The 13,069-nt window shown below is 38.5% G+C and overlaps 1 protein-coding gene across 2 annotated transcripts in view; it reads left to right on the forward strand.

Moving 5' to 3' along the window:
• Positions 1-13,069, forward strand: part of UTP20 (UTP20 small subunit processome component) — a 93,340-nt gene that overhangs the window by 27,165 nt on the left and 53,106 nt on the right. For both annotated transcript variants that reach the window (XM_068560821.1, XM_068560822.1), the window contains exons 19-22: positions 712-788; positions 1,550-1,629; positions 1,874-2,117; positions 9,753-9,938. In XM_068560821.1, coding sequence (XP_068416922.1) covers positions 712-788; positions 1,550-1,629; positions 1,874-2,117; positions 9,753-9,938 — 587 coding nt within the window. The remainder of the gene's footprint in view (positions 1-711; positions 789-1,549; positions 1,630-1,873; positions 2,118-9,752; positions 9,939-13,069) is intronic.

Genomic DNA, 13,069 nt, shown 5'->3' on the forward strand with positions numbered 1-13,069 from the left:
GACCCTTGAGGATACATCACTATCCCTTTGGGAAGAAGGCCCAGTGGAGGCATTCCCCTCTCAAGCAGAGCAGTTCTGTTCTTAACCTCTTCTGTATATTAGCGTCCTGTGTTATGTTTCATTTGGAAAAGGGCTCTGCTGCTAAAGTAGACACAAGCACCCCACCCCCAAATAATAATAGAACTACCACTTTACATGATGTTTCCTGAGCACACGGGGATGCGAGTAACAGTGACTGTCATTCCAAAAGGCGACTGTGAAAACTTCAGACCCTCTGAACTGAACTCTTTTAATGCCTAGTTTTGAGAACTCACACATCTGCTTATAAAGCCTCAGCTGCCATTCACATAGTGCTTTGCTGGGTTCTTTGGCACCTGTGCTTTACTGATTACCGTTCAAGTTTTGTCTTGTCAGGTGATGGCAGTATTTGTTAGGAGTGAATTTAATCATGAGTCAAATCTGTTTATTCAAATATATCCTTTATTCGTGAACATCTGGAGTGAGTTTGACTACTATGTTTGCTTAAGTGATTCTTCTCTATTAAATAGCGAGTGACATTTTGGGGAGAGGAGGAAAATTACTGTACCTGAATTTTGGATTGGCACCTGCAAGTTTTTTCTTAAAGCAGAAGCTTCTTTCCAAACCTCAGGTTGTCCGAGTCAGGATCATTGCATTTTGGTGCTGATCTAAACTAATTTCCTATGCTTGCAGATGCCACTTCGTTATCTGTTAGGCATGTTATATGTTAACTTCAGTGCTCTCTGGGATCCTGTTATTGAACTCATAAGGTAAGCCTGGGTGAAATGGATGAAGCTGTTGTGCTTTCACTACTGCAGAATGATGATGGAGCCAGTATTATACTCTGGGGTGTGATTTAAGTGAATGGGTGTGTATGGTATTTATAGCTACCTTAAAGCCTTTGTGGGACAAGGTGAAGAAAAAGTAAACATTAATTATTCTATCTGATGCCAAGTTTTTGACAATTCAAGTGTTTTATATATGTTTCTCTGTACTTTGAAATAACTTTGGAGAACTTTCTCTTTTTAATTTATATTATACACCTGTATTATTGAATTTTTTTACAGTAATAAGTACTGTATAATAATTGTATAATTTTATTTATATATATTGAGTCACTGAGCCAAACTTTAACTTAAAAATTAAAAATTTAATTTAAAAATTTAAAACCCTTGCTGTCTAGTATCCAAAACCCTTTAGCTCTAAAAAGGACCTTCATAATCACATAAAAAATACATATGTTGTGCCTCATTTATAGAAATCTGTCCTTCTGCAGGCATTTGTCTTCAGAGGGGCTACTCTGGCTTTTTGTCAGATTGGAAATATATTATGTGTGGCCTCTCAAAACCCTAAATATTAGACCTTAGCAGAACAGGCATTTTGAAAAATAAAGTACAAAAGTTGTTTATGACCCCACATTCAGGGATAACTTAATTAGTATTTTAGTTATACCCTTTCACTTTTTTTTTGTATGAGATATCTCAAAATAAGGTCCATACCACATGTTTTGTTTTATGATCTTTACTCTTAGTTCTCATGCACACGAAATGGAAAATAAGCAATTTTGGAAAGTCTACTATGAACATCTAGAAAAAGCAGCTACACATGCTGGTATGTAAAGGGATATGAAAGAGGGGGCTGCGGGGGGAAATGGTTGTCTTAACTATTTAATTTCTATTGCTTAATTACACATGAAATTGGGAAACAGAAATGAGAAATGTATTATCTTTTATAACCTTTGGATACTGTTATCGTTTGCTTGTATTACTAGAGAAAGCAATGCCGTTACTGGCAGAAACACATAGGGTAGATGTTAACATTTCTCTAGTGGTTATGATGACCTTTTTTCTTTCAGAGAAAGAACTGCAAAATGACACAAGAGATGAGGAGAGGTCCACTGGAGATGCAAGTTGGGAGCAGACTCAGGGAGGAAACGTTGGAACTCTTTATCATGAGCAGTTCGCATTGAAAACCGACCTTCAGGAAAGACTGGACCATACCAATTTTCGGTTTTTGCTCTGGCGAGCTCTGGCAAAATTCCCAGAAAGGGTAGAGCCACGGTCCAGGGAGCTTTCCCCGCTTTTCTTGAGATTTATCAAGTAAGTGTTCTTGCCTAGGAATATGTCTCTCGTAGGGTGTAAGGAAGAGAAGGTGCAAAGTATTAAATTCCCAGATTGGCTGAGTTCTTTTCTTATATCTATCATCTTTTCAAATCATTGGTACCTCTCTAAAGCACTGGCTCCGTCAGATAACAACTGAACTACTTTTGTTTACCACTTAATCTTACATGAGTCAAAATTTAACCAGCCCACAAATGATGTTAATAAAAAATTGCAGGTTGCAAAGTAAGAAAGGCCGTACTGAGTTAGATCAGTGTACAGTGGCCTTGTTATTTCTTGCCCTATTGTTGGTTGTTTTCTTGCCTGCCTGGGGCTTAAAAGTACTTTCCAGTAACTCAACCTCAGCCACTCTGTTTTGAACCTCTTGACTGTTTCCCATGATGCCAAGGAATGTGCTCTCAAAGAATAACAAGAACTTTCTGGAGCACTGTTTTATTTTGACTAGGTATGGTGTGTGAGAGTCAGATTGCTTTAAAACTCTAAAGATAAGGGATGCGGTATATAGAACAGTACTAGTCAATCAATAAAAGTTATGTTCTCTGGAATCATTTCATTACATGGGAAAATGCTGTAGGGTTAGGTTAGGCAGGCTACAGACCACAGCCTGCCAGGCTTGTTCAAGGAACAGCTAGGGAGTCTCGTGGCTACAGCAGGGTGATCCAGGAAGAAAGTAGTTGGAGGCGAGGGCAAAAAATTAACAGGAGACTGAATATGTGTAGGGCCTTTAAGTGATAGTAAGGACTTTGGTTTTTACTGTCAGTGAAATGGAAAACCATTGGGAGGTTTAAGCAGAAGGATGACACGATTTCAGTTTTCTTGAGGATTTTTCTGGCTGCCGTGTTGAGGATGGACTGTGGGACGGCAGTGGTGAGAGCAGAGGGACTGCAGAGTAGAGTTGGGAGGAGATTGCAAAAATCCGGGCAAGGAGTGATGGTGACCAAGGCGGGAATAGTGTAGATGATGAGAGGCAGAGTTGAATCCTGGACACCTTCTGAAGGATTTCAATTCAAAAAGATATATTTTTGAAGAATTGCAACTAGATTAGCCTGTGGGACTTGCCAACAGATCACTTGTGGGATGGGGGTTTGGGGGGTGCACGAAGGAGGAAGGGGAGGAATCAAAGATGTCTGTAAGGTTTTGGCCTGAGGAACTGGAAGAAGAGAGTTACCATTTACTGAGATTGGCAGAAATGCAGAAGTTTGCTGACTTGTGAGGAAGATCAAGAGTTCATTTTTTAAAGACATGTTAAGTTTGGGATACTGAATAGACATCTAAGCAGAGACCTCAAGTAGGCAGTTGAATGTACAGTTTAAAGTTCAGGGGAAAGGTTGGGTTTAAAGATAGTAAATTTGAGACTCATCAGTATATGGATGGTTTTTAAAATTATGAGACAGGGAATGAAATCACACCTGGGGGTGTAAATGTGGAGAGGGAAAATTTCCAAGGACTGACAGCAATATTCAGAGGTTGGAAGATCAGGAATCAGCCAAGGAGGCCAGGAAAGAGTGATAGAAGAACCAAGACCACTTAATATCCCTTGAAGGAAGTATTTCAAGGAGGGAGTAATCAGTGGAATCAAATGTGTCTGAGACATCAGTCAGATGAAGAATAAGAATTGACCGACACAGAAAGATAGACAAGATGAAAAGGCAGAGGGCTATGTACCAGATGAAGGAACAAGATAAAACCCCAGAAAAACAACTAAATGAAGTGGAGATAGGCAACCTTCCAGAAAAACATTTCAGAATAATGATAGTGAAGATGATCCAGGACCTCGGAGAAACAATGGAGGCAAAGATCAAGAAGATGCAAGAAATGTTTAACAAAGACCTAGAAAAACTAAAGAACAAACAAACAGAGATGAGCAATACTGAATAACTGAAATAACTGAAATGAAAACTACATTAGAAGGAATCAATAGCAGAATAACTGAGGCAGAAGAACAGATAAGTGACCTGGAAGACAGAAGGGTGGAATTCACTGCTGCAGAACAGAATAAAGAAAAAAGAATGAAAAGAAATGAAGACAGCCTAAGAGACCTCTAAGACAACATTAAACGCAACAACATTCGCATTATAGGGGTCCCAGAAGGAGAAGAGAGAGAGAAAGGACCCAAGAAAATATCTGAAGAGATTATAGTCAAAAACTTCCCTAACATGGGAAAGGAAATAGCCACCCAAGTCCAGGAAGCTCAGTGAGTCCCATACAGGATAGGCACAAGGAGAAACACACCGAGACTCATAGTAATCAAATTGGCAAAAATTAGAGACAAAGAAAAATTATTGAAAGCATCAAGGGGAAAACAACAAATAACATACAAGGGAACTCCCATAAGGTTAACAGCTGATTTCTCAGCAGAAACTCTACAGGCCAGAAGGGAGTGGCATGATATACTTAAAGTGATGAAAGGGAAGAACCTACAGCCAAGATTACTCTACCCGGCAAAGATCTCATTCAGATTTGATGGAGAAATCAAAAGCTTTACAGACAAGCAAAAGCTAAGAGAATTCAGCACCACCAAACCAGCTCTACAACAAATGCTAAAAGAACTTCTTTAAGTGGGAAACACAAGAGAAGAAAAGGACCTACAAAAAGAAACCCAAAACAATTAAGAAAATGGTCATAGGAACATACATATCGATAATTACCTTAAACATGAATGGATTAAATGCTCCAACCAAAAGACACAGGCTTGCTGAATGGATACAAAAACAAGACCCATATATATGCTGTCTACAACAGACCCACTTCTGACCTAGGGATACATACAGACTGAAAGTGAGGGGATGGAAAAAGATATTCCATGCAAATGGAAATCAAAAGAAAGCTGGAGTAGCAATACTCATATCAGATAAAATAGACCTTAAAATAAAGAATGTTACAAGAGACAAGGAAGGACACTACATAATGATCAAGGGATCAATCCAAGAAGAAGATATAACAATTATATATGCACCCAACATAGGAGCACCTCAATACATAAGGCAACTGTTAACAGCTGTAAAAGAGGAAATCGACAGTAACAAAATCATAGTGGGGGACTTTAACACCTCACTTACACCAGTGGACAGATCATCCAAAATGAAAATAAATAAGGCAACAGAAGGTTTAAATGACACAATAGACCAGATAGATTTAATTGATATGTATAGGACATTCCATCTAAAAACAGCAGATTACACTTTCTTCTCAAGTGCGCATGGAACATTCTCCAGGATAGATCACATCTGGGGTCACACATCAAGCCTCAGTAAATTTAAGAAAATTGAAACCGTATCAAGCATCTTTTCTGACCACAACGCTATGACATTAGAAATGAATTACAGGGGAAAAAACGTAAAAAACACAAATGCATGGAGGCTAAACACTACGTTACTAAATAACCAAGAGATCACTGAAGAAATCAAAGAGGAAATCAAAAAATACCTAAAGACAAATGACAATGGAAACACAACAATCCAAAACCTATGGGTTGCAGCAAAAGCAGTTCTAAGAGGGAAGTTTATAGCTATACAAGCCTACCTCAAGAAACAAGAAAAATCTCAAATAAACAATCTAACCTTACACCTAAAGGAACTAGAGAAAGAAGAACAAACAAAACCCAAAGTTAGCAGAAGGAAAGAAATCATAAAGATCAGAGCAGAAATAAATGAAATAGAAACAAACAAAAATATAGCAAAGATCAATAAAACTAAAAGCTGGTTCTTTGAGAAGCTAAACAAAATTGATAAACCATTAGCCAGACTCATCAAGAAAAAGAGGGTGAGGACTCAAATCAATAAAATTAGACATGAAAAAGGAGAAGTTACAACAGACACCACAGAAATACAAAGCATCCTAAGAGACTACTACAAGCAACTCTATGCCAATAAAATGGACAACCTGGAAGAAATGGACAAATTCTTAGAAAGGTATAACCTTCCAAGACTGAACCAGGAAGAAATAGAAAATATGAACAGACCAATCACAAGTAATGAAATTGAAACTGTGATTAAAAATCTTCCAACAAAGAAAAGTCCAGGACCAGATGGCTTCACAGGTGAATTCTATCAAACATTTAGAGAAGAGCTAACACCCATCCTTCTCAAACTCTTCCAAAAAATTGCAGAGGAAGGAACACTCCCAAACTCATTCTGTGAGGCCACCATCACCCTGATACCAAAACCAGACAAAGATACTACAAAAAAGGGAAATTACAGACCAATATCACTGATGAACATAGATGCAAAAATCCTCAACAAGATACTAGCAAACAGAATCCAACAACACATTAAAAGGATCATACACCATGATCAAGTGGGATTTATCCCAGGGATGCAAGGATTCTTTAGCATACGCAAATCAATCAATGTGATACACCATATTAACAAATTGAAGAATAAAAACCCTATGATCATCTCAATAGATGCAGAAAAAGCTTTTGACAAAATTCAACACCCATTTATGATAAAAACTCTCCAGAAAGTGGGCATAGAGGGAACCTACCTCAACATAATAAAGGCCATATATGACAAACCCACAGCAAACATTCTCAATGGTGAAAAACTGAAAGCATTTCCTCTAAGATCAGGAACAAGACAAGGATGTCCACTCTCACCGCTATTATTCAACATAGTTTTGGAAGTCCTAGCCTCGGCAATCAGAGAAGAAAAAGAAATAAAAGGAATACAAATTGGAAAAGAAGAAGTAAAGCTGTCACTGTTTGCAGATGGCATGATACTATACATAGAGAATCCTAAAGATGCCACCAGAAAACTACTGGAGCTAATCAATGAATTTGGTAAAGTTTCAGGATACAAAATTAATGCACAGAAATCTCTTTCATTCCTATACACTAATGATGAAAAATCTGAAAGAGAAATTAAGGAAACACTCCCATTTACCATTGCAACAAAAAGAATAAAATACCTAGGAATAAACCTACCTAGGGAGACAAAGGACCTGTATGCAGAAAAGTATAAGACACTGATGAAAGAAATTAAAGATGATACCAACAGATGGAGAGATATACCATGTTCTTGGATTGGAAGAATCAATATTGTGAAAATGACTATACTACCCAAAGCAATCTGCAGATTCAATGCAATCTCTATCAAATTACCAATGGCATTTTTTATGGAACTAGAAGAAAGAATCTTAAAATTTGTATGGAGACACAAAAGACCCTGAATAGCCAAAGCAGTCCTGAGGGAAAAAAACGGAGCTGGAGGAATCAGACTCCCTGACTTCAGACTATACTACAAAGCTACAGTAATCAAGACAATATGGTAATGGCACAAAAACAGAAACATAGATCAGTGGAACAAGATAGAAAGCCCAGAGGTAAACCCACACACCTATGGTCAACTAACCTATGACAAAGGAGGCAAGGATATACAATGGAGAAAAGACAGTGTCTTCAATGAGCGGTCCCGGGAAAACTGGACAGCTACATGTAAAAGAATGAAATTAGAACACTCCCTAACACCATACACAAAAATAAACTCAAAATGGATTAGAGACCTAAATGTAAGACCAGACACTATAAAACTCTTAGAAGAAAACATAGGAAGAACACTCTATGACATAAATCACAGCAAGATCTTTTTTGATCCACCTCCTAGAGTAATGGAAATAAAGCAAAAATAAACAAATGGGACCTAATGAAACTTCAAAGCTTTTGCACAGCAAAGGAAACCATAAACAATATGAAAAGACAACCCTTAGAATGGGAGAAAATATTTGCAAACGAACCAACGGACAAAGGATTAATCTCCAAAATATATAAATATCTCCTTAACCTACTGTAAAGACCTTCCTCTACTAGCACAAGGTGCTGTGAGGTGGGGATGGAGAGAGGAGCCTGTAACAGGAAGTGAGTCTCTGAGTTTAAGAAAACTTAAAGACTGAAAAGATACAATTTTTTAAAAATATTGAAGATTAATTGGCACTGATTACTTAGAACTAATACTTTTGTAAATGATCCAAACTAATGAAAAACCCAAAGGTCACCTTTAATTCTGACTTTGAAATATATTATGGGCTTTTAATTTGGGGGGTTATAAATTTATACTTCTAAATATGTTTCAAATAATTTGATATTAGGACTAATTGTGAATCCCTTGTAAACATTCTCTGAGAAGAACCAAACCAGAAGCAGAAATGAATGACTAACAATAGCAATAGTACCTCAATGATAGGTGGCATTTAATGAGTACTTGCTGTGTGTTAGACACTCTTATAAGTGCTTTGTATGAATTATGTAATAAGTGAATGAGTGAACATGCTGTGCATGGAGGTAAATGTTAATATGTCATGTGGTTAATTGAGGGCTGAGAGTATAGTACACACGTTTTTAAATGGATAATGGTGCAGTTTGTAAAGGACAACTTTGCTCATTTCATTCATTCATTTATTTTTTATTTATTAAGGGTAAGATCCTGCTAGCTAAGAGTACAGCATTGAGTATGGTAGTGTCTCAGCCCTCTAGGTATAGTGTTGTGTATTAACCTATAGTGTATTTCTTCCAGGTGTGCTGGTAGGATGCTATCCTCAAATATGTATTGTATCAGTGTATTTTTTAATTAATTAATTAATTTATTTTTGGCTGCGTTGGGTCTTCGTTGCTGCACACGGGCTTTAGTTGTGGTGAGCAGGGGCTCTTTGTTGTGGTGCACAGGCTTCTCATTGCGGTGGCTTCTCGTTGTGGAGCATGGGCTCTAGGCACGCGGGCTTCAGTAGTTGTAGCACGACGGCTCAGTAGTTGTGGCTCACAAGCTCTAGAGTGCAGGCTCAGTAGTTGTGGCGCACGGGCTTAGTTGCTCCGCGGCATGTGGGATCTTCCCGGACCAGGGTTCGAACCCGTGTCCCCTGCATTGGCAGGCAGATTCTTAACCACTGTGCCACCAGGAAAGTCCCTATCATTATATTTTTGAGTGAGGACTTTAAAGTCTATCTGATCAGTTTCCTTATACCTATAGCCCAGTGTCATGCACAAAACAGACAACAAAGTAATAATTGTTGGATGAATGAACCAAAGTGACACAAAACTAAAGCACTGAATGATAGCCTTTAAGATAACATTAGTTACCTACAACAATGGACCAAAATTAAAAGGATGGAATTCAGTAAGAACAAATGTGAATACCATCTGCACAAGCTTAGTTTAGAGGAGCCAAAACATAAAGCCTTACTGATTTTCATTGCCTGGACATTTAGTCTGAGTCTGTGTCATGTTGTGACTTCTCTCAAAAGCAATGAATTGATAGTCCCACCTGTCTTACCAGGTCATACCTGGAGGACTGAATACTATACTTTAATATAATCCACCCCTATGCCCTCCTCCCCAAGTTGTGGTTCCAGAGACAGGGAGGCTGATATCAGCTTAGTCCAAAGTAGACATTTCAAATATTTTCAACAGTGTAACAATGAAGTGGCTGTCTTCTGCAGTTAGTGATTGACTTGTCAAATTAGGTACTTAAGAGGGTCTGAGTTTAAATGGTGAAGAAGATGCTTGACTAAGGTGCCTCTGATGTCTCTTCTGTGTGTGAGTCTGTGAACTGGGGACATACATCTGTCATAAACATTTAGGATATTTAGCTTCATCTGTTTCATATCACTCTCTTTCCACTGTAGCAATGAGTATTACCCAGCAGATCTGCAAGTTGCACCAACCCAGGATCTGCGAAGAAAAGGCAGAGGGCTGGGAGCAGAGGAAATAGAAGAGGAACCTGTTGCCGGAGAGGATGAAGAGTTGGGGGAAGAGCTGGCGCCCCAAGATGAACCCTCACAAAAGAAAAAGACAAGAAGAGCTGCGGCCAAGTAAGTTCAGCGTTGCTGAAAGATTACAGATCCACGGATCCAGGAGGAGCGGGAAGAGACCTCTTGTGACCTCCTGTGAAATAGTCTGGGACAAGATGAATTACTCAGATAATTATTTTCCAAAGGGCTGAATCTTCCTGAGATTTTCTTTTACAACCTGAAGAAAACTGCCAGTGTTCTGAGTTTTTTCTTCGCTTGCTTATTATTTATTTTTTCTTGTTTAGCCACAGAATGTTAGAGTTTGGGGACTTTGGAGTCATCTGATTGTAGCGCCTTTTTATAGATGAGAGCACTGGGGCCTGGAGCAGTTAAATGCCCTTGACCTTTGTCGTTCACTTTCATAGCATCGTGACATTATGTTTGTGTGCTGGGGCAACACAGAATGGAACATCTTCTCCCTTATAAATAAGCGCATCAGCACTCTTAACTTTGCCTTTTGACTTCTTTTCCTGAGTACTTTTGGCTTTCTTTTTTTCCATGCTGTTACATTCTCTTTCTAACTCTCTGGATTATTCATTTACCTAAATTGTTAGAAACGTTAGAAAAAAGAAGTGACTCTGCTTTCAGAAGGTACTCCAGCTTACTTGAATATTGTCTGAATTGGGGTGTCAGAGATCCACCAGATTGGCGCTGCTGTGTTATTTTAACACTTTACATCTCAATCTGATACGTACATTTGTTGAGTCTTTCCCATGAGCCATTTGTTAGCTCATCATCCAGCAACTGTATCGAGGTCCTTTTGCCAAGTGCTGGGCAACAGAGATGAATGGTACCTAGCTTCTGCAGAGCTAGAAGCTCAGTCTAATGCCTGGTGAAATATTTTAACGGAAATATTTTTAAAGGAGTTACAGGAGCACAGTAAAAAAAAAATGACTTAATTCTATCACAAAGGGGAGGGCACCTTTGAAGCTGAAAGACAAAAGTTTGCCAAGCACAGAAGGGCTTGCCAGCTAATGGAAATAGTGTATAAGGCACAGGAGTTTATATACTAAGATCATGGCTAAGCTTCATGGAACCATAGTTCCTTCTCTGCTCCTACCTTCTCACAACTCTGAGCATTCTATCCCCTACTACTTCCTCTAAGACAGAGATTGCTGTTTTCATCTTTGTATCCTTCAGCATAACAGCTATCCAAAGGTTTGTCCTTGTGTTTATTTGTTGAATAAACGAATAAGCTCTTCATGCATTCATACCTCTTCCATTCCCACCCCTGGACCTTTGCTATGTCCTTCTTTCTGAAGTCCCCTTGCCTCATCGCTGCCAAGTGAAATTCTAGTCATACTTCAAGGCACAGTTCTCATTCTACTTCTTCACTGAAGCGCTTCCTGGCTTTTAAACTAGAAGTTATCTTACCCACCTTCAGACTTTGATAACAGCTCTTCATACCTGTAATCAGGTGCTGCTCCTTGCCTTGGGTACTAATTCTCTCATAAATCATCCATGTAAATTAAAAACTCTTTAAAGATAAGTTCCATGTCTCAATTAATTTTCCTGGCCCCTGTAGCCAAACCTAGAATGTTGCTAGCATTCCCGGTCATTGAAAATGTAAGTAAATGGATAATCACACTCTTGGGGCCATCTCAGTATATTCATAGCCCAGTTTTATAATCCATGGGACACCTTCCTCACTGGCAAGTATTTAATGAGAACGTGAAAATTAGCTCCTGTTCTCTTTGTCTCCTGAAGGCTACATGGCACATAAAAAATAATAAATGTTGAGGGAAGGAGTGTATGTTTCAACAGAAGATTTTAACAATTTATTTGTAAAACTGCAAAGGCTCAGTGATAAGTAATTACAGAGACATTGTATCAGTCAGAGCTTTCCAGAGAAACAGAACCAGTAGAATGGAGATATATATGGGGAGGGGTATGTGTGGAGAGATTTGTTTTAAGGAATTGGCTCACGTGATTATAGGAGCCAGCAAGTCCAGAATTTGTTGGGCAGATAGCAGGTTGGAAACTCAGGCAGGATTTGATGCTTGTAGTCTTGAATGTGAAGTCCGTAGGGCAGGATTTCTGTGTGACATTCTTACGGCAGAATTCCTTTTCTAAGAAACATCAGTTTTTGCTCTTACAGCTTTCAATTGATTGGAGGAGGCCCATCCACATTATTGAGGGTAATCTCCTTTATTTAAAGTCCACTCGTTGTAGATGTTAACAACATGTACAAAATATTTTCATTGCAACACCTGGATTAGTGTTTTGTTACATAACTGGGTACTGTAACTTAGGTTGACACATAAGACTAATCATCACAGGCATTTAAGCTAAATATAAATAACAGTGCTTCCCTTACCCCTATTTCTCTACAATATCTTAAAGAGGTCATAATTTCCAGCCATTTTTCTCTATATTAACTAGTAGGGCTTTCACAGTTTTGCTTTCTTTTGCCTAAAACAGAGAAATGCATTGTTTGCTAAACCCTTGGGAGCTGAAGCACCACAACTTGTGGTCTTTCATTCAATCCTCGCAGAAAATCTGGGAGGTCTTGTCTTTGTCGAGATGAGGAACCTGAGACTCTGAGACATTCAGTGACTTTCCCCGAAGTCAACAGCTCAGAATGGCAGAACCACACATGCAGCTTGGTTTCCACCTCTCTTCGCTTCTCCCTGCTTATGTTTTTGAAATAGGCAAATGAAATCTCTCCAAATCTTAATAATTTATTCATTCAGGTTTTTTTTTAAGTTCTAATACATCTTATAAATTATACACAGAGAGAAAACAGTTTTTTCTCAAGTATTTTTAAAGCCTTGTAGAGTCTATGGATTAGAAAGTTGAGCGTGTAAATGCAGGAGAAGCGCTCTTCTCATTCTGTCCTGGTAGATGATGTGGTTTGTTTGAGGCAACCCCATCTTCAGATTTAACTTTTACCACAGAACATTGCTCTTTCTTCCTCCTTCTTGGTAAGCAAGAGCCACGGTTACCCAAACTTGGACCTCTGTTGCCTGACATCAGTTTTTATGTTATATAAAAGTGAGGAAGTGTATATTTTTCCACTTTCCTGTCTACTGCATAGGAGCTAGATAAGGAATCATTCCAAGAATTATCTGTGTTCAATTTTGGAATGTATTACCATTTTGATTACTTTCTTTCTACATTTGGTTTAGTTTAAACCATTCTGAGGACATCCT

This window comes from Eschrichtius robustus, chromosome 13 (genome assembly GCF_028021215.1).
Source record: "Eschrichtius robustus isolate mEscRob2 chromosome 13, mEscRob2.pri, whole genome shotgun sequence".
Taxonomy (NCBI): Eukaryota; Metazoa; Chordata; class Mammalia; order Artiodactyla; family Eschrichtiidae; genus Eschrichtius; species Eschrichtius robustus.